The sequence below is a fragment of the Gekko japonicus genome, unplaced genomic scaffold (assembly GCF_001447785.1).
Source record: "Gekko japonicus isolate JY-2015 unplaced genomic scaffold, Gekko_japonicus_V1.1 scaffold1165, whole genome shotgun sequence".
Lineage (NCBI taxonomy): Eukaryota > Metazoa > Chordata > Lepidosauria > Squamata > Gekkonidae > Gekko > Gekko japonicus.
The window spans coordinates 428,397-450,885 of NW_015170311.1; the positions used below are offsets into that span (position 1 = coordinate 428,397).

At 43.0% G+C, this 22,489-nt stretch overlaps 1 protein-coding gene across 1 annotated transcript in view; it reads right to left on the reverse strand.

Moving 5' to 3' along the window:
- RAPGEF5 (Rap guanine nucleotide exchange factor 5) overlaps positions 1-22,489 on the reverse strand; it is a 176,978-nt gene that overhangs the window by 133,992 nt on the left and 20,497 nt on the right. Inside the window, exons 2-6 of the mRNA XM_015417994.1 lie at positions 10,467-10,517; positions 10,154-10,260; positions 6,427-6,548; positions 5,116-5,284; positions 4,029-4,095 (exon numbers count right to left, since the gene is read on the reverse strand). Of these exons, the coding sequence (XP_015273480.1) occupies positions 4,029-4,095; positions 5,116-5,284; positions 6,427-6,548; positions 10,154-10,260; positions 10,467-10,517 (516 nt within the window). The remainder of the gene's footprint in view (positions 1-4,028; positions 4,096-5,115; positions 5,285-6,426; positions 6,549-10,153; positions 10,261-10,466; positions 10,518-22,489) is intronic.

Below are 22,489 nucleotides of genomic sequence, written 5' to 3' on the forward strand. Positions count from 1 at the left end.
AAAGCTTCTGACTCAGATATAAAAATTGGCCTTTTCCTCTAGTTAATTGTTGCATTTCATCTGTGAGTATGCTATGATAGGTTTAATGTTCCTCAAAGGATTTCCCCCCCTAAGGAAGCTTAATGAACTGTTCCTTGACAGGCTTACTCTTCCTGGAAGACCTTTAAAGAATGCAGCAGAACAGCTCTAATCCCTGTACTCTCATTCCCAGAGCATATCATGAGAGACAAATTCCAGCCATTTGCTGCCATTCTTGGAGAAATATTCATGCCACCCAAAGAGAGGCTAAGATATGAGGCCTCTGTCATTCAGACAGAAACAACAAGGCATAGGGGGGGAAATCCCAAGCATTCTCAAGAACTCCTACCTCTAAAAAAAATCGAATTAACTAGGTAATCCAAAATTTCTCTTTCACTTCAACTAGAAACAGTATATCACGGGGCCAGCTTTTACTTTTTGAGACAGTTTACAACTGTGCTATATTAGAATGTTCAAAATTAGGAGATGGTCCAAAATTTGCATAGCTAGAGATGACACAGAGCCTTGTGGGGGGGGTTTTAACCCACAACAGTTTCTACTGTCTAGTAAAACACACAAAAAGCACCCCCCTCAAGAAATACATTTTACAGCTCAAAATTTTAATTTACCACAACAGAAAGTAAAATTTACATATTGAGATTAGTTTGTTTTAAGAGGCCTTACGATCTAGCATGCAGTGAGAGGGGGGTTAATATTTGTATGCTGAAACATTAAAATGTTAGTTCAGTTTTTGTTGCTTTGTCTCCAGGGGGTTGGGTACCCCAGTCCTTTCAGAAAACCAGAGAGAATGCAACTGAGTTAAGTGCTCCTGTTTGAAGGTGAAAGAGAGGAGGGGGTTCCCTTTGACCACAGTTACACTGTGGAATGGGGATTATAGTAAACAGAGGAATTAGATGAGACTGATAGGAGGAAACTGGCTGGCTCTAACTCAAATTTTCCTGCTGTTCTTTTTCTGAATATTACTATAGTTTTAATGGAATTCTATGAGGCGTTACTCCAGTTTAACCCCATTGATCTCTATAGGATCAGACTGAAGTAATTCTGAATAGGGTTGCACTAAAAACCAGATTATCATCAACTCGGACAAATAAAATGTTATAATTGCTCTTGGCATTAAAGTATGATGAAAAACAGAGTCCAAAAGCTCATTTCAGGCGCTTTACTTAAACTATTTAGTCAACAAAATGAACCAACTCAGTTACTTTTTGCTTCTCATCCAAATATGTAAAGACTTCTCAAGTCTTGGATCACTGGATATCGTCTGATGCCCATTTTCAGGGCTCACTAATTTAAGCATACTTGCTATTCTTACTATGTTTCCAGTTCCCTTTGCTTAATTTCAGTAAGTAACATTTGTCATTTATATTTGTTAACCAAGTGCACAAATATGCAACTTTGTATTTGTTCTCTTATACCATAAAATTCAAGCAACTGTTATACTGACAAGACTAGAATATTAATGTCTTATTTGCAGAACGTGAATCCACATGTAAAATAAACGTTCTTATAGAATCATTTCCACTCACCAAGTACCAGCAAAAAGTAAATATTCTATGTAAATTATATCCCATTTTAGATAATAGTGCTTATTTAAACAATTATATCCATTGGGTGCTCAATTACTGTGCCATGTGCCAGGAACAGATAAGCTTTTTTTAAAGTCATTTCTGTTGACCAAGATTGAAAACCAGCCCTTCTCTCAATGACTCATATTTAAAATATGTCACACTTGTGAAGTATACTTTTCCATACACACACAAACAGCATACAAGCATGAGATAAAAATCAGATCTGTCATATAGTAATTTCAAATTGTATCAAAAAAAGCTAATTAACATAATGAGTTCAGAAAGCTACCCTGAGCAAATGTAACCATTCAAGCATTCATCATCCTTGGATGTCAGCTCCTTTATGCAAAATTTAAAATTTCTATCATAAGCAGTACCATATTTTGAGAGAACCTACCATATAAACATTATGTCTTTCACATGGCCCTAATTTTTAATGATTAAAATATAGTATTTCTGATCCAGAGAGAGCCCTCTGCAGTTGTTTCCTGCAGTCTGACCAACTAGGCACTATTCAAACACAGCTATTATCACTCGAAAGTCCCTCGCCCTTCCATTGTTTCAAACAAGCATACATTTCCTTTACTAGCATGTTCCAGCCTGAGTCATCAAGAAAAAAAGAAACTTGGGGGCAAAATACCCTCTATAACAGTACAGGTACTTCCCTGTGGGAAGCAAGCAGGAAAAGGCTTAAGAAAATATGTCAAAAGGGTAGTATAAAGCATCGTGCTATGTAACAATACCTCATTTGCATGCATACTTAAGTTCATCCCTAACCTTGGCTTTAGTTTATAAAGCAACAATTCACTTGAATATTTTATGTACTGGTGATTGTTACACTGCTTGACTTGGCAAATAATCCTTTTGCATGCATTTCAACTGTGATAAAGGCTAATCACTGTTCATTTTGTGAAAATATTGTACGGAGATCAGACTGCCATAACCAAGAAGAAAAACACAACCATAAACCTGTTATCCAGACAATTATAACATGCAATAAAACTGTGGTATTGCATTGCCCAGGATCTGAACCAGGAGCCTCATGGTACCCCTTACAGTGAATAGACAACAAGGGTAATATTGGCCTCCTAGAAAGACTCCAACCTTGCCTTCAGCCATACTTGCACACACAATAATTTTTATATACTCTGTTTTTGTCTCCAGTGGAAACCAAAACAGCTTATAAACATCTTTCTCCCCCTCCCCCACTTCATTTCATCACAACCACCACTCTGTGAGGTAGGTTAGACTGAGAGAGACTGACTGGCCCAAGGTCACCCAGTTCGTTCCCATGGAAGAGTAAGTAACTGAACTTGGATCTTCCTAGTCTGCCATTCTAATCATTACATGATACTGGCTGTTTTAGGTCAAGCCTGTCTCTTCCTGGACAACAGCCAGACTCTGGCCTTGCCTGTGTGATTACATATCCTTATTTGGGATGTTGGTCCATATTCCTCCCTCTAGACTTCTTGCTTCCCTCTTTGCACAAGAGCTTCCCCTACTGACCAGCATCAGTTGCCTTACTTGCATTCTCATTCTAGCCCGTTCTTTAGTTAGGCTTTTGGACTTCAACACTGGCCTGCACTTGACTCTGCCTCTGGACTCACCCCTCCTGGAGATTGGCGTCAAATTTTTCACAAGTCCCAATTTGGATGTGACTTTTATCATCAGCACTCCACATCCTTCACTGCCTATAGCACAATACTGACACATAATTCCGGTCCACAGTATATACGATTTAGCATAAATTTCCAGTTTATTTCTTGTTGGCTGTGGGCATTATTGGAGCTGCACATACCATCCTCTATTTTAAAAAAATGATTTTCAGTTACTTCAGTACTTAGGATTTTAACACATGACAAAGTCCTTGAAGTACCCTTTTCAGGATCTCCTCAGCCAATGTTAATAATGTGTAAGAGGAGGACAATGTCTCTCATAGACTGAGGTATAATTATATTCCCTCGATTATATGGAAGTTAGCCATAGTGATATCCTTCTTCTGTTAGCAGTGGTGGTAAATTTAAACCCATACCATTTTTTAATTATGGTTAATTGGTCTGATATGGTGGGTAGTGATTCAAATCACTTCACAGACATCAAGGAGAGACATCAAGATTCAAATCACTACACAGACAAAAAGCCCATTGGGTGATTTTGGGTTAGTCACCATCTCTCATCCTAGTTAAAGGAGCGAACCATGTATGCTGCCCTGAGCTCTGGAGAATGAAGGACAGGATCAAAATATGAGAGACGGTGAGAGACAGAGAGAACAAATTCCACCTATTGTTCAATAATATTGTTAACTATTGTACTATGTCACCAAGCACGCAAGATAACAATATACCAATACATCCAGCCTCTTACAAAAAGTCAAATAATTAACTTTTCAATAAAATCAATCAGATCATGTGAAAACCTTACCGCAGAAGTTAGACGAGCAAGAATTTCAGCATTGGTCTCAGTTGTGTCTTCTATTTTCTGATTGTTCCTTTTTAAAAGGGGAAGAGAAAGATGTTAAACTGTACACAGAATGCATACATTCATCTGATGACAACTGCTCTTAGCTTGATGCACATAAAGAAAGAATCAAACATATTTGGTGCAGGGAGCCATTATGAAGCAAATAAATATTATATAACAAACTGTCTCTAAATCTTTTTTATAAATCCAAGGATATTCTATACAGACATGCCCAAATTAAAACAGTAGCATGCTGTTGAAACCAAAAGGTGCAAAATTGAAGCTTCTATTGCCTTTCAACCTTCTTTTCAGTAGCATATACTAAAACTGATGATGAATTATTCCACAACGGATTTGGAAAGATCATTGAAATCAGCCTTTCCTCATTACCTTAGGATTTCCAGACCCAGATCTAAGAAAGGCATCCTGCTTGTTAAAGAGTTACACAGGACCTAGAACGTCTTCCACCCAGACACCTTATACAAGTAAAAGAAGCTGTTCTACAGGTAAGCCTGTCATCCCCTATGCATCCTTGCTCTATAGTCCCCCTAAGCTTCCCTTGCCACACACTCCTGTCTCACAAAGGACTGACACTGACATTTCCTTACTTCCCCAGTCCCCACCTTTCTTTTCTCCCTACCATCTTCAACTGTATGACTCCTTCACCATGGTGATGACAGAAGTGCTGTCAGAATATAGCCTTACAAAAGCAAAATTCTAAGTATTTGTAAGTATCTGTTTCCCCAAGTGCTGCTAGAATACAGTGATATCACACTAGCACCACCCACAATGAGGTTATGAAATCATCTGATGACCTGTGGCTATTCTATTGCAACCATTATGATCTACAAAATTTATTACTACAGCTAACACCATTCAGGGACTGCTAGCTTTATGTGGATAAAAACAAGAATGTTATTCAGATATTATTGTCATGAGGCAATAATCCTACATCATAAAATGCACGAACAAAAGGAAAGAGGATAGGTACATAATCCATTCAGCTGCACAGTATTCATCAAGAACAGTTACAAGAAGGTATACTTACAGATTGCATGCACTAATCCTCGGAGGAATCACAGGCACTAATTGCAATAAAAGTTTAACACCATTTTTCCATCCTTCATCTCGTTCATATTCACAGAAAAGATATGTACACTCATCAGCAGAGAACTGGTAGAAAGCATAGTTATCTTGAAAACAGATCTGTCTGTCCACTGTTGGGGGGGGGAGAGATAAATTCAATATTAGAAAGTTTCTTCCAGCAACTTGCCACAAAACAAGAATCACCAGCAAAATGTTAAATGAATTCTTGGACATTCATCCTCTAGTTTGATTTAGTCATTATTAAGGGCATGTTTATACATGCAATGAATCGACATGGTTAGAACTGACCGAGAAACCATATTTCAAAAACCAGTTTTCCAATGGCAGGCCACTTTTGTAAGCAGCTAGTGTGATGTAAAGGTGTACAGGAATCACATTATAGGCAGTGGCAGACACACAAAAAATGCCGCAAATGTAAATCCCAGAAACTGAAGCATATGCAGAAGTGACATGAGCCCTTAAGGAATAGGGGTGGGCACAGTCATAGCAATGAAAAAGAGAATCTTAAACACATTGTGAGCAGTGTTCCCTCTAAGCTGAGTTAGTGTGAGCTAGCTCACATTTGTTTAGCCTCTGGCTCACACATTTTTGTCTTAGCTCAGGAAGGATGGCTACAGAGCAAACTAATTTATGCAGTAGCCAAATTGCTTGCTCACAATTTTAATGCCAGTAGCTCACAAAGTAGAATTTCTGCTCACAAGACTCAACAGCTTAGAGGGAACATTGATTGTGAGAAGCCTGAAGACTACACATGTGATAGGAAGGAAAGGTTCCATAATGTTCTTGGTGAAAGCAGGCTATGAAATTCAGAAAAACATAAGAAGGATGAGCATTTCTTATCAAAAAAGGTACTGGGGCAGGACTATTTGACTATAGCCAGGATATGGGCGGAGATCAAAATATCAGGCTCACAGTTCTGTGGACTCTGTTAATGACTGACAAGAAAGAGTAAGGTAAAGCATTTTCCTTTACAAAAGCCATCCTTCAGTATGTGTATCAGAACACCCTCTCTACACATTCTCTATAAATACTATCAGCTGCATCAGAATATTATTAGTATTCAGGATATGAAAGATAACAAATGAAAAATAAGTGTATCCCATAAGTGGGATATCAGGAGTAAATTTTTAGAAAGGGTATCTACCTTTTCCCATATTCCTCTGTGAGCATCATAAATCTAATGCCTAGAAAAGCATGAGCATGGCAAATGAAACTTTCTTTTAACCTATTAGGCTGATTTTGTAAAACTGACCTGATAACATAATTCCCATGTTCAATAGGAGCTGCCAGACACCAGCTGCTGTAGACCTGCTCTTAATGAAAGGGCAGTACGTTAAGAGCCAGTCTATGAGTTCGGATCCACTGCAACTTCTCCTAAGCAAAGACAATAAGATTGTAAGTCTACATTCTAAAGAACACATATACGATCAAGCTCCACCACACTCCACAGGACTGACTGCAGAATTTATGTGCCACATGAAGCAATGTTTAAAGAACAATATCTACAGTTAATGGAAAACATGGAGCCCAATAATAATCTTCGCCTTGGAGGAAAATTATGAAGCACATAAGTTTAGTAGTACATGAGCATTTTTAAATCATATCTGTACCCCACCTCTCCTTCAAGAATTTCAGGAGACACATAGAGATATCCTCCTCTATTTCTTATAAATACCTTGTGACACAAGTTAGACTCAGTAAATTACTGAGTAAATTACCAAGCCATAGAGATACTGTTTTACTTTCCATGCATAGTGGTAGGACCAGAAGGAAAAGAAAGCACAGGATTATCTAATATACGATGCACATCCTTTCCTAGCACATGCCACTAAATCTCACACTAGTGTTAAAAGAACAAGACTTCAGTTCATCAGTTTACACAAAGCCTTTCATCCATTCTCTGTCTTCACACTCCCTCTCATTTTTTCAAGACTTGGCAAGTTATTTCTTCAAGGTAGATTTTTATTAGCCTTTCAAAACAGGCTTATACAGGTGATTTGATTTATTCATAAGTAAGTTGAGACTTCCTTCATCTTCTCCAAGTCATTTAGTTCCCCCCATCCCAGCTTTGGAATTTGGCTGTCTTATTAACCACTAGTGCTGACATTCATGTGAAAAATAGGAAGCTGGGTTTGGTATTTATTTTTTATTTATTGAATTTGATTTTAGACCTCCCTCCCCTGGAGGGACCATGCTCAAGGTGGTGTACAACCTGATATCATATAAACATTGTTAAAAACTAATTAAAACCAATAAAACATAGCAGTTCCAAAAGATGGCATTAAAATTTCCTGATGGTGTCACTGGCATGGGGGGGCAAGGGGTGGGAGTGCCAGAAGATGGAATCATCGGTGTCCTCAACCAAATGCCTGGGGGAACATCTCTGCCTTACAGGCCCTGCAGAACTGTATCAGGTCCCACAGAGCATGGATGTTATTCAACAGAGAGTTCCACCAGGTAGAACTTAAATACCTTGAGGACAACTGGATATCTCTCGGGCTGGGGACCACCAGCAGATTTTGATTTATTCAGTGTACTGCTCTCCTGGGGGTATACCAGGAGAGGCAGTCCTGAAGATATGTGGGTCCTGGACCGTTAAGGACCTTGAAGGTCAGTACCAGATCCTTGAACTTGATCTGGTACTCCACTGGAAGCCAGTGCAGCACAGGGTGGATGTGTGCTGTACACGGAGCCCCTGTGAGGACCCACGCAGCCGCATTTTCTGGGTCAACCTCAAAGGTAGGCCCACATACAGCAAGTTACAGTAATCCAGCCTGGAGGTGATCATTGCGTGGATTACTACAACTAGATTGGGGCGAGATAGGTGTGAGGCCAGTTGCCTGAGCTGGCGCAGTTGGAAGAATGCCAGTCTGGCAACATTTGTGACCTGGGCCTCCATTTTTAAGGAGGTATCCAGGATCACACTCAGGCTCTTGATACTGAAAAACAGTCACAAGGGCACACTGTCAAGAGCTGGGAGTTAGCACTACAAACCGCGTTCCCTTTAAACAGGGGTCACTTCGTAGAAAAAGAGCCACACACCCCACCCCAAAGGTCCTGGCCGCCACCGCCGGCCTTGCAGCTCCACTGCCGAGCCCCATGAGGGGCCCGGCGGTGGACCTGAAAGCCCGGCGGGAGTGCAAGGAAGCCCCACGAAGGCCCTCCCTGGCCCCAGGCAGGCAGGGGTGGGGAGAGGCAGGGAGGAAGCAACTTACCCTCCCTCTTCTCCTGCCTCCTCCTGGCTGAATGAGGGCCGGACGCGGGGCGGCCGGAAGCAGGGGGCGGGGCTTCGTCATGTGCCCCCCCCCGTACCTCACCCGGGGGAACTGCGTTCCCCTGCGTTCCCCCCGAAATGACCTCTGTCTTTAAATACATTTTCCCCCTTCCACTAAAACCAATGGAGGATGTGGGCACCTTCTTTGGGGGCCCATAGAATTGGACCCCTGGTCCAAAATTTTTGAAACTTGGAGGGGGGGTTAGGAGAGGCACCAGCAGCTATGCTGAAAATTTGGTACCTCCCTAGACCCCTGAGTTCCCCATTATATATTAAGGGGGCCATGGGCTATAATGGTCCCCATAGGGTTTAATGGAACTGAAAAAAATCAGGATTTCTGAAAAATTCTGAATCTTAATACCAAGCCAGTACTGGGATTTGGGAGTATCAGATAATGCCAATATTTGGGGGGTTCCATGTACCTGAACCCAATTTTTTGCACACCCCTAATAGGAAGAGCACACACCTCACTAGCATGCTAAAAGTATCGGACATTTCCAGAATCAGCAACCCAGCTTCTGAAAGACTGTACATTAGATGGATCACTAATATTAATTTGAATTCTTTTAAGAAAAGACAATTTCTTATTTGAAACAGGAACTAAGAGGATGATTTCAAAAATAAGGTTTGGAGATATGCTATACAAAAATCATATTAAAATAAAATACTAAATTTTGCTTGCTTTCATTAGCAAAGCTAACAGACTAGTCTTTGCTTTGAATTCATCAGTATTTCAAGGTGGTTATTTAGCAAATTTGTCTTTCATTTTAGTAAGATTTGCTGTGTTTTTCTGCAGAGCTCACAAATAACATCAATTTACAGTTTGACAGAATAATAATCTGAATCCTATTTTAAATCCAATAGTTCATATAGATGAACATTTCTAAAAGTCTAGCAACTATTTTGAGGGGAGAAAGACCAATTATACATGGTTAGCCAATTTTTAACTTTGTTCTCATACTCTCTAAAATATTATTAGAATTGCACAGCAGCTCCCTCATATCAAATGTTATGAATCAATATAATTTTGTTTGCATTTATACAAGAAAATGTACCACTGTTCAAATCAGAATCACTGCTATGCTGCCTCCCTGAGGGCAGATTTTTATGACAATTTTTTTTCATTTGAAGATTGCTGTTATGAATTAAGAGATACTTGGCATCTTAATACAGGTCACTTATCAAATGACTACCTAGCTCAGCTTGGCACTCGACTCCCCTCCCATTACAGGTGTTCACTATCTTAGCAAAACTAAGGAGCAGGCTCTCTGCTTTTCTTGATTAGATTTGAATTTGGCATAATTATATTCCATGGACCCTTATGTCTGTTGCATTTTTTTCATACCGCCTACATAAAAGTTCTGCCTAAGGAACAGCCACTCATTGCATAAGAAGAACTGGTTTCTATCCACAAAAACGTATGGAATAAAATGGTGTGTGTGTTTTTAAGGTGCTACCAGACTCATATTTATTTTTGCTGCAACCAACTATTACAGCTACCTCTCTGGAATTATTGTCAAGGATAACCCCCTTCATACACTGGCATGCAGACAACAGCTCAGGAAGAAAGTAGGATAAAGTAGGATCATCTGTCCACTGGGCCATAACATTAGCACCATGGCTCACTTAGCCTGCAGATCCAAGGGAGAAAAGAACAGCAAGAAGAATGCCATGTTTTGTTAAAACAAAAGGTAAACATAGGTACCTGCTAAGTCCCACCAAGGACATTCTATCTTTCATCATATCGGAAGCTTGTAGAATGAAAACATTTCTGAGAGCTCTCCCAGCACATACGGCATCTTCACTGTAAACCTGAATGAGAAGATAAATTGAGCATACAATTATGTGAGCCTACAAGAGTACAGCATTTAAAAAGCTCTCTAGAAGTTACAGAACACGTTTATCAAGTACAAGCATGAATTCACTGAGCGTTTTGCATGTATATTCAATATTCCTTAGCAATATTAAAGCATGTTTACATTAGAAAACTTTAGCATTTAATGAGGTTTAAGAAATACCTTGCTGGAAGGATTCTCCAGATATGGATTTGAAATCCTTCTGGATATAATCTGCAAGAGAAATATCTTGTGAGTAATATTTAGCAAATATATAAAACATAACGAATAAATTTGCAATTAATGTACAATAATGAAACCTTGAAAAGCACTTGGAACAAATTTCTAATTATTAAAAAGATACTGAGGCACTTGGAGGAGCTAGTTTCATTTCTACCATTAAAGGGGGGAGGGGAGAGGGAGAGGGAAAGAAGCAACTGCAGGGCAACCTTCCTAGCACCCATACTTTTCACCCATGGAGGGGGAAAGTATCAGGTAAACTCCCAAGTCTAAATCAGAATGTCTTCCTGCTTTCACTTTCTTTTGCTGGATCCCAGATCAGAATAGTAGGCTGTACTGTTCTATTACTAGGGTTGCCAAATCGGGCCGGGGGGCGGGGAACCCCCCGCTTCCGCGGCCCGATTTCCGGCGCAGGGGAATTTCGGAGCCACGCCCCCAACGTCAGCACGTCGTCCTTCACTTCCGGCGACGTGCTACCGGCGCGCGCGCACGTCCACCCGACTCCTGGACCGCGGCGATGCTCCCCCGCCGCGGGGGGAAGAAGATTTGGCAACCCTATCTATTACTCTGTGTTGGTACTTAAGAAAGCTTTGGCTTGACAAAAAAAACCTGAGACTGTGAGTCAAAACACATTCTCCAAAATGGGATCATATGAACAAGTGTGCAAAGAATCACCTGCTTCCCCCCAGGATCCCCTTTGCCAAATGAAGAACCCAAGGAGAGCAGGGTGGGAGGAGGAGATGGAGAGTACCATCCACTCACTGCAGGATTCCTGCAGAGGGTCTGGTGCTGCCAGGCTCACTGTCCCCACTGCTGCCTGTGTGCAAGGAGAGCCTGCAGTTAAGGGGCAGCTGCCACTCCTGCTGGAAAGCTCACTCGCTAAGCGCATGAGTTGCTCTCCCGCAGAAATGCATCTTTCCTACTCCTCACTTGCCCCCAGTGAGTATGTGAATGCCAGTTTTGCACATGCCCATTCAAGACAAGGATGCTGCCATGGTACCTTTACCTAAAATTCAGCCACTTTGCAGGAAAATGTGCAGAGAAGCATGCTCCAGTCACCTTCCATGCATACCTCTGACTCTCTTCCGGGGAAGGGCCTCTTCAGGCCACCATGGATTGCCATGTCTAGGGCAGGGAAAGGATGACAGAGAACTAAAGCGGGCCAAGCCCAAGCACTCACAGGTCGCTGCAGGCCTTGCCATGACAAGACACTCCTTCTGGCTGCCCCGGTCTTGCAAAGCACACAGATGAGTGGAGCTGCCAATCATTACCAGGGACAAACCCTGCTGAAGGTCATCTCTCCCCCTGCCCCAATGCACCCCGATCCCCTTCCTTCAGAGCCTGCCAGTGGAGACCAGCAAGTGCACAATACAGTGTGACAAGGAGACTACTCCTTCTGGCCCACCTCACTTGCATCTGGACTGAGTCCAACCCTTTCACCCTCCAGCCCTCCCTGCCCCCTGGCTATCACTCGGCTCACCAGAAGACTGGGAAGGAGAGAGGCGAGGTCACTGCCTTCGCCTGCCCCATGCCTGGCTCACCTGCCACCTGCTAGTCACCCTGTGCTCAGAAAAGAATCTGTGTACTAAGAGGCCAAAAGTTGTGGGCGAGCACAGGCCAGCACATGTTAAAGGGAACACTGGTGGTTAGTAGGGTTGCCAGGTCCATCTTCGTCCCCAGTGCGGGACTTTGGGTGGTGTTCCTGGAGGGGGCAGGGCATCCCCAATGTGATGATGTCATGTTGGGACATCCCGGCTCCAAGCCCCAGCCCCACAGGGATGGTTCTGCCGGCTGCGAGCCACAGCTGGAGGGCCCTGTGCACCCGATCTCCGAGCAGCATTGCCACTGGGAAATTGGGCATGCTGGGCCCTTTAGCCCTGGCTGCCTGTACTTAAAGGTTTCCCTTTAAGTGCAGGCAGCCAGAAGGCCCCGCACACCCAATTTCCAATTGGGAATGCTGCTCAGAGATCAGGCGCACGGGCTGCCTCCGCTTAAAGGGTTCCCTTTAAGTGCAGGCAGCCAGAGGGCCCCGTACGCCCAAACTCCAAGTGAGAATGCAGCTCAGAGATCAGGTGCAGGGCCCACAGCTGCCCCTCTCCCTCCTCTCTCTCAAGAGAAGGGAGAGGGTTGGCTGCAGGTATTGGGGCTTGGGGGTGGGGCTTCCCCCACTAGTCAGCTGGCTGGCAGCAGGTTCAACCTCCCCCCAAAAAGTGGGTAACCCCCGCCAAACCGGGGGATCTGGCAACCGTAGTGGTTAGAGTGTTGGACTACAGCCTGGGAAACCCAGGCTTGAATCCCCACTCTGTCACAGAACCTTGCTGAGTGACCTTGGGCCAGTCATGCACTTTCAGTCTATCCTACCTTACAGGGTGGTTGTGAAGATGAAATGGAGGAGAGGAGAATGATATAAGCCACTTTGACTCCTCCACTTGGGAGGAAGGTGGAGTATAAATGAAGTAAATACAAATAAGTATCAGTTCCCCTGGAGGAAGTGCCAGCTTCAGAAAGTATACTTTACAGAATTACAAGGGAGAAATCTCAAATAGCAGAAACATTGCTGAAATTATGCTCATTGTGCACTAGCAGAAAAGTAGGTCACACTGTATCAATGAAAAAGTATGGCGTTAGCACTGTTCTTCAAGGTGAACACTCAGAACTAATTTTAACAGAAGATATGATTTTGAAATAACGGATTTGATCCATGTTTGTGAACTAATGCAATTTCTATTTATATATGCATGCAGTGAAACACAATGCTTTAAATCATACAATTTGTATTATTTAGGACTCTATTCCATGGAAAACAAGAGACAGCACAATATAGAACTGAACAGAATAGCCCTAGATCTATTTTCTTTCCCGTGCTCAAATAATTATTATAAAAGTGTCACATTCCTTTTAAGCTTGCTTACCCTTTATAATGTGCATATCATTCCTCTGGCAGCCTACGCCTCAGAATCTCTCCCACACCGACCAGTTTCCAGATTTTATTGTTTTTTCATCAACAAAAGAGCCAAAGACTACATCTTTACTACAAGCTACACAAAATTGCTATAGTCTTGAATTTCCAACAAGACAGAGATTCAAACCTTGCCTACAGCTATGGAATAGTGATTTCCTACCTTCTCCTGATCACATGGTTGGATTTATTTGTTTCAGGTAGAGTGTAGTTAAACTACAGAAAGATGAGGTATGGGATCTGAGTCTGGCATTAATTCATCTGTCCTCACATTTCTGTCTAGTCTAAGGATATTTGTCCCATGCCACAACTCTGCAACTGCAGTGTACATGGGGATTCTGAATTGTGCATGTACTCAGTGTTTGTAGAGCCTCCATTATGCCCAGACAAGACAGGTCTTGGCCTTTCACCAGACTACCTACCCACTCTAAATAGGTTTATTCTCCAGAATAAAGCATAGAAAAGTGTTTCCCCAGTCCCTTTCAATACAGAACTCCCCAGTCCCTTTCAATACAGAACTCAAAGTTTTCATTCCTTTACAAGACTCATGCAAACCAGGCAGTAATCTGGGGTGTGGCTTTGTTTTAAAGTGAAGGTTCTGTCCATCCTCTCACATTTAAACAGTTGCCCATAGTGTGATGGACTCTCACTAGAAACAGCCAGAAGTCTGCATACTGCCTCTATGGGACCAAGTCTACCCCTTCCAAAGATTCATAAGAACTGTAGGAAAGTATTTGACTGGAAAGCTTAACAGCATGAGCAACAACCATAAGACTGCTTCCATGCACATACAATGCCACTAGCAGTTCTCACTGGAAGTACAAACGGCTGGATGTAACCGGATGAAAAAGAAAGGGACACACACACCCTTGACTGCCCAAAATGCTATGTTTGGGGTCAACGGGCCTGCACGGATAGCCATGTAGAACAGGGGCAAATTGGGTTAGGGTTAGGCAAATTGGCTCAGAATGAGTGAGAAAGCTGTCTGGATCCAACCCAAAGCTTACAAATACATTTTGCATCAGTCAGAATGCTCTGCTGCATGACATAAAAATAAATGTGTGTGAAGTTCTTGCCACTGCTTGTTTATATGTAAGCTTAAACTTTACATCATTCAGTACTGACGGATGAACTAATTTCTTAACCAGCTGCTTTCTATACTGGCTCCCATATTCAACTGAATTGAGTTTTTAAAGCAATAATGGAATGATGAGAAACTAGAGAGAAGTTGGGCTAGTATCCCTGGGACTGCCAACCTCCAAGTGGCAGCTGGAGGTCTCCTGGGATTACAACTGATCTCCAGGCGACCGAGACCAGTTCCCTTGAAGAGAACGGCTGCTATGGCATTATACTCCACTGAAGCCCCGCCTCTCCCCAAACCCCCACCCTCCCCAGGCTCCACCCCTAAAATCTCCAGGTATTTCCCAACTCGGAGCTAGCAACCCTAGTTACCCTTCTATGTGTTTATATACTACAACAATTTTACCATAACTTTAATAAAATCATGAGAAACTGTGAAGAAGTTAGTGTTATTATTTTCATTTGTAGTCTAGAAGAAGAAGAAGAGTTTGGATTTATACCCCGCCCTTCACTACCCAAAGGTGTCTCAGAGCGGCTTACAAACGCCTTTCCCTTCCCCTCCCCCCACAACAGACACCCTGTGAGGTAGGTGGGGCTGAGAGAACTCTTGACAGAAACTGCTCTTTTTCAAGGACAGCTCTTATCAGAGCTATGGCTTGCCCAAGGTCATCCAGCCAGATGCAAGTGGAGGAGTGGGGAATCAAACCCGGTTCTCCCAGATTAGAGTCCGCACACTTAACCACTACACCAAACTGTCTACTACTCTTACTGAGACTCAAGGTGGATTACAAGTATGATAAACTTTTCAGTCGATCAGTGAACAGTTACAAAATATGGCTACAATATGTGAACAGCAAAGATTCCTGGTAAGACAGAACAATACTGATGGGCTGGGACTCCAGAAAAGGGGGGGGGGAGAGAACAACGTATGCAAATATATCTGCTTAGGCAAAGTATAGGAAAAACTTTATCCCTAAGCAAGTCACTTCCTAAACTGATCCATTAAGTTGCACTTTTTCTCCTTTTACAAGAATGCCCTCCTGAACAATTCTGTTTTAGACAGTTTGCGAAGTGATACAAGCGTGGGGGCCTTTCTGACAGCCTCAGGCAGAACCTTCCATAATGCAGGAGCCACAATACAGGATATGTGTGAACAGGCGATTGCCAACTAGGTTTTGTGGTAGTAATAATTATAACATTTGTTCCTTAAAACAAAAAACCCTGAAGGCTGAAAAAAAATGTCTAACTCTCAAAATTTGGGGGCTGACTCCTTGAGCCAAAGAAAATTTGTCAAGGCCTGCTTAACAAATAGCTAAATAATTTAAATTGCACATGTTCTTTAACCCCTTTCCTAGTTATTTCCTGTCTCTTCTTCTTCAAGAGACTTTTCAAAACTTGCATTCATGTTTTTTATGCACATAAGCAATGAAACACAAGGACTATACTTGGGCTATTATAAGAACACTGGATAGAGGGCTGCCAACTCTGGGCTGGGAAATTCCTGCGGATTTGGGGGTGGAACCCAGGTAAGGCAGAGTTTAGGGAGGGGAGGGCACTCAGCAGGATTGTGATGCCATAGATCTCTGTAGGACGGGAATCAGCTGTAACACTGGGAGAACTCCATGCCACACCTAGAGTTTGGCAGGCTAACTGGCCACAACCAAATCAAAGCCACATACTTTAGATCACCACAATAGGAGAGAGCAATTACAATGAAATTCAGTTCTGTCTTCATGCACTCTGGCTCAGTATTGCCAAAGAACACCAACTTGGTGAAGAATCCATTTGACCTAACAGGGGGGCTGCTTCTCCCAGGAAACACAAAAATGGTTGCAAAAATCAGCCCCCACTCGATGTCATCTTAGCCTGAATTGCACAGTTCCTGTTTGCTTTTAAAGTGACAACCATATTACTGAATCAATACATGAACCAGGTCTGCATTTCTTTTCTTGATTTCATTTAATTTTTTCCCCATTTTAGTGCTTTTATTCTCTGCCTCTGTTTCCACTGCAACTGTCTGAAGATCCTTACAGAGGGTTACCTCACTCCTTGAGAAGAATCACGGTGCAAGTTAAATGAATTAACCCGTCCCTCTCCCCTACCTGCCTTTCCTTCAGCATGGAATAGTCTCATCTACCAGCAGCTTACATTGAATGGGCAAAATGACCCTAAAGTTTTCAATAAAGAAAGCCAACTATACAAGATATTGGATTTATAAAACTAAAAACCAAGTATTTGCACTTTGAGCTACTTTCACAGGTTCCTATGTATCACTCTTGATATTCCCTGTGCATAACAGTATTTTCAGCTCAGTAAGAATTCAGAATAGCAAATCCCAGAAGAAAAATCAATATCCTTCAACATGCCATGTAGGAATGTACCTTTCAACTGTTCTGTGTACATTTACCACTCCTACTATTAGAAACAAATTACCTACTGCTCCATCTCACCCACTCATGAACATTTAGTGTTATTAGCATCCCAGACACTTGAGCTGAGAATCTTTGATACTGTGAATCAATGCCAGTTTTCCAAACACTGCATAAATCAAGACACCTGTGCCTTAAACACAGTGTTAAGTGGAAAAAAATCAACAGCATACCAAGTGACATCTTAACACCTAACTAAACAGTGAATATAAAATATATAAATTCCAATTCAGAATTAATTTACCCTCCCAAATAAATTATTCGGGGGGTCCTATCATCTAAATAATCCAGCCACCTTCCAGTTACTATAGTAGTAGAGATTATGAAGCTAGAGGGGGGAAAAGATTCCAAGTACCTAATGCACTTTTATATTAGAAGCTAAGCAGATTTGGACAGAATCAGCATGTGGCTGGAAACTGAGAACGCTACACACATTACTTGGATCTCTAAGGAATATTGGGCTATAAATATAGCACAATCATATAACCAAACAAGAAGGGGAGAAGATAAGAGATTGGATTTATATCCCACTCTTCATTGGGAGTCTCAGAGCGGCTTACAATCTCCTTTCCCTTCCCACAACAGACATCCTGTGAGGTAGGTGGGGCTAAGACAGCTCTTTTATGTACTGCTCTTGAGAGAAAGACCATTGGATACTCACCGTGAAGGGTCCTTCTTTTCTGAGGCTTGGAGGACATCTTGTGGGTGATTCCCATCCATCACCCAGGGAGGCAGGATTAAATTCAAACTTCCTGTCTCCTGTGGTGGGAGTCACCCTAGACTCAGTTCTGGTGCTCCGGAAGCAGTGTTTTAATAGCTAACATTTTATAAACAGTAACAGAAAAACCCTTAACAACTTGTTAAGCCACAGAAACGTGAACAGGAATAAATAGAAGAGGTAAGGCTTATACTCTCTCTTTCTGTTTGCCAGGCATGGTGGAAGGAATAGTACAGGTAAAAGTAACAGAAGAAAGTAAAGAAGACGACCCTGGGAGGGCCAAGATATCCTCCAAGCCTCAGAGGAGAAGGACCCTTCACAGTGAGTATCCAATGGTCGTTCTCCCACTGAGGTGGAGGCCATCTTGTGGGACCTCCCAGAGCAGTGTCCCTAAATGTTGGGAGGGGGGTCGTCATCGCAGGAAAGGACAGACTGAAGTACTCTCCTGCCAAAGGCTGTGTCTGCAGAGGCATACAAATTGATTTTATAGTGCTTAATGAATATGGACAGGGATGACCACGTGGCAGCCTTGCAAACTTCCTCCACTGAAGCTCTATTGATAAAAGCAGCATTCGTAGCTGCACTGTGTAAGGAATGCGCCGTAGTTCCCTCTGGTGGGCTCAGTTTTAGGCTCTTATAAACTTCCACTATGCAAGATCTAAGTACTTTACTTATGGCTGCACTTGACATCTTCTTTCCCGTGTGTGGGGGAGAAATGTTCACAAACAAGGCTTCTGTTTTTCTGAAAGTGCTTGTTCTGTGAATATAGCACCTAAGTGCCCTTCTTATGTCCAGAGCATGCCAGAGCTTCTCCTTAGGACGTGTGGGGTTCGGAACAAATGATGGTAAACATAGTTCTTGCACTCTATGAAACTGAGTATTGATTTTTGGACGAAAGGTAGGGTCTGTTCTCAAAACAACCTTCTCCTTATGGAAAACAGAGAGGTCTGATCAGATGGATAATGCGCTCAGCTCCGATATCCTCCTGGCCGAGGTTATGGCTACCAAGAAGAGGATCTTCATCTTTAGAAACTGTAAAGAAATTTGTCTGATCGGTTCAAATGGGGCTTTTGTGAGTGCCGTGAGAACCGTGTTGAGTTTCCAGGTAGGAAACCTGTGTTTCGTTGAAGGAAGTTTAGCAGATACTCCTTTTGGGAAGCGTGATACGTGAGGATGTTTAGAAATTGAAGTTCCCTTGTAAAGCGGTAGAATTGAAGCTAGAGCTGCTACCTGTCTCTTTAGTGTCGCCGCTCTTGGACCATTAGCCATGCCGTCTTGTAGGAATGCCAGTACTGACGCAATCTTAGGATGTAGAGGATCCACCTTCTTCCTTCTGGACCAGCGAACGAAGGCTTTCCATGTACAATTATATATCCTGGAGGTTGACGGTCGTCTGGATGCCAGGATCGTCTCTATGACTTGAGAATTATAACCTAGTTTTAGCATTTTCCTCCGTTCAATTTCCATGCGGTCAAGCAGAACCACTCTGGTCTGGGATGCCAAAGTGGGCCCTGTATCAGCATGTCTGGAGGCATTGGAAGATGCAGAGGCTGAGTTACCGACATCTGTTGCAGGGATGTAAACCATGGCCGTTGTGGCCAGTACGACGCCACTACTATAATGTGTGCTTTCAGTATTTGGCTCCTTCTGAGTAGCTTTGGAAGGACTGGTAGTGGTGGGAAGGCATACAGAAGTCCTCAAGGCCATGGAGACGTTAGGTCGTCTATGCTCTCCACCTGTGAATGACAGTAACGAGTAAAGAACCTCACTAGTTGCACATTGGTTGGTGGTGCAAAGAGGTCCACCATTGGAGTTCCTAAGGTCTCTGTTATGAACTGAAAGATCTTCCGATTCAGAGACCATTTGCTCTCCTGCAGTGATTGGCGACTCAGCCAGTCCGCCTGGATGTTGGCTTCTCCTTTCACATGTTCCGCCTTTATTGAATATAAACTGGATTCTGCCCATTCCAGAAGTTTCTTTGCTTCCCTGTGTAGAGCTAACAATTTGGAACCTCCCTGTTTGTTCAAGTAAAACTTTACTAAGATGTTGTCTGTCCTGATGAGGATGTGTTTCCCCTGAACGAGGTGGGCAAAGTGTTGAAGTGCCAATCTGAGACTTGTCTTCACCTGTAGGGGGACCTTCACCAGAAGGTCCAATCGAAGAGTAATGTGTTTTTGAAAGGGTTTCAGGAAAAGTTGGAGTTGCCTGGAATGTAGTCTTCCCCACTGAAGCATGTCGAAGGTTGCTACCATGAGGCCCATCAATTTGGTTAGGATGGAAATGGAAGACATTCTCGCTGAGATGATTTGAATTGCCAGTGAGCGAATCTTCCTCGCCTTGTCTTTTGTAAGGAATAATTTTGTGGACCGGGTGTGTATGATCCCACCTAGGTGCTCCAGTTGTTGAGTGGGTTTCAGGGAACTTTTCTTTATATTGATCAGGAATCCGAATTCTCTTAGGCATTGTATTGTCTTTTGTGTGTCGTACGTTGCTTGTTCTCTCGTCCTGGATCAAATCAGCAGGTCGTCTAACTAGGGATGAATGTGTACCCCTTGTTCCCAAAGAACAACTACTGGGTGCACCATGATTTTGGTGAATACACCGGGAGACGAGGATAGCCCGAATGGGAGCGCTCTGAATTGAAAGTGTTCTTCCTCCATGTTGAAGCGTAGGAACCTCCTGTGAGAGGGGAATATTGGGATATGCATGTATCCATCGGTCAAAGTCTATTGATGTGAGGAATTCCTCTGGTTGTAGAGATTCTGCTATTGATCGGAGGGTTTCCATCCAGAAATGCTTGGGTTGCACAAATTTGTTGACAAACTTCAGATCCAATATTGCCCTCCAGTCACCTGTCTTCTTTAGAACAGTAAAAAAGATTGAGTAGACTCCTGTCCCCAGTTCCTTGGCAGGAACTGCTTCTATTGCTTGAATTTTTAGTAGATGGTTTATTGCCATTTTGGTTCTTTCTTTCTTTTGAACATTTTTGTGTGTTGGAGACGCAACAAATCGGTGGGGAGGAAGAAATCGAAACTCGATCTTGTAGCCTTCTTTGACAATATTTGTCATCCACATGTCTGCATGGAAGGCTACCCATGCTTGATGGAAGAATGTAAGACAGCCTCCCACTGGTGGGTCTCGATAGTCATGCCCTAGGGTTCTTGGGCTCCCTGTCTCCTTTTCCCTGGCGGTTGAAGTTGGGTCTGGAGAATCGGGCGTTGAAACCTCCCCTACGAAAGGACTGCTTGTTGTTGTTCCATGGCTGTCTTCTGCCCTCGCCTCTCCGCCGCGGCTGCGGTCCTTGTTCAGGCCGAGCCTTCGATCTCCGCGGCGTTAGGTCCCGAGGCGTCACTCTCTGGAGTGGAGAGAAAATCATCTTTGTCCTCCCGATTTGCCATCGGCCTGGAGGGGTAGGTTTGTGCTGAGTAGGAAGGGCACAGAAGTATTTTTCCCCTCAGTCTTCAGCAGAAGAGGGTGGGGGGGGGAATAGCGAGGAGAGGGAGATATTTTTTAAGCAGAAGACTAGAATTAAAGTTCAGTAAAGTCAGAAAGATAGAGAAGAAGAGAGTAAGCCAACAGAATAGTCAAAGAATAAGACAAAGCCTAGACCTAGCTGCTCTCCCTACTGAGGAAGGAAAAGAACTGAGACTCCCACCACAGGAAACAGGAAGTTTGAATTTAATCCTGCCTCCCTGAGTGATGGATGGGAATCACCCACAAGACGGCCTCCACCTCAGAGGGAGAACAGCTCTTAAAGAGCTTATAATTGACCCAAGGTCACACCAGCAGCTGCATATGGAGGAGTGGGGAATCAAGCCCAGTTCTCCCAGATTAGAGTCTACACTCCTAACCACTACACTAAATAAATTGCATGCAACCACAGAGCTGCAGAATGGCACAATTACAGTATAGAGACCAACTTCAAGCCCAGCCAAAGGAAACATGATGGAGGGAAGAAAACCTTAACAGCTTCCTTGATCTTGGTAAATCTGGATTTTATTATTTTCTGTCCCAATTAAACCCAGTTATAGGCACTCATGAAGTATATGAAATCAGGTAAAAGTTAATATGGTAACTGCAAGAGATCAGTTCCTAGTTTTTTAATATAAACTGGCCTAGTACAGGACTGCAGAAACCATCACAGGCCTTCAAGTTGAAGATTTCTTGTAGAGCCTACCTCACACTGTCTAGAACAAATTCATATATGATATAAAAACAAATTACATGGTTTGCCTGGCTCCATGCTCCCATCTATGGTAAACCTGTACCCTGGAATTCAGTGAATCTCATCCCCACCTCTCAGCAGTAGAGATAAGCATGAACCAGAAAAATGTGGTTTGGTTCATGGCATGCCCTGTTTAGGCATCAAATAAACCAGCTTGGTTGGTGGCCCAGTAGAATGGGCCCCCAAGCATGCTGGAGATACCATACAGAGGAGATCTCCAGCTGACTCTCTTCTACCTGCCCTCCAAGTTTGGTGAGGATTGGATTTACAGGATCTGAGTTACAACCCCCCAAAGAAGGTGCCCCCAGGAAAGTGCTATCTGGGGGTTTCACCACTACTCTTCTCAGTTTCAAATGAATCTTGTCAGTTTCAAGAGGGACCGTGCTTTGCCAGGGTTCCTTTCTGTTCCCATTTTCTTGCACAGAGCTTGCAAAATCCCCCCCCCCCGGCTTGGATTTCTTCTGATAATGTGCTTTGAGATCGATCAGTCCTTTTGAGCTTGCATTGCCATGGTGGTACTGGATTTTGCTGGGCATTCTGTACACTGAACTGGTT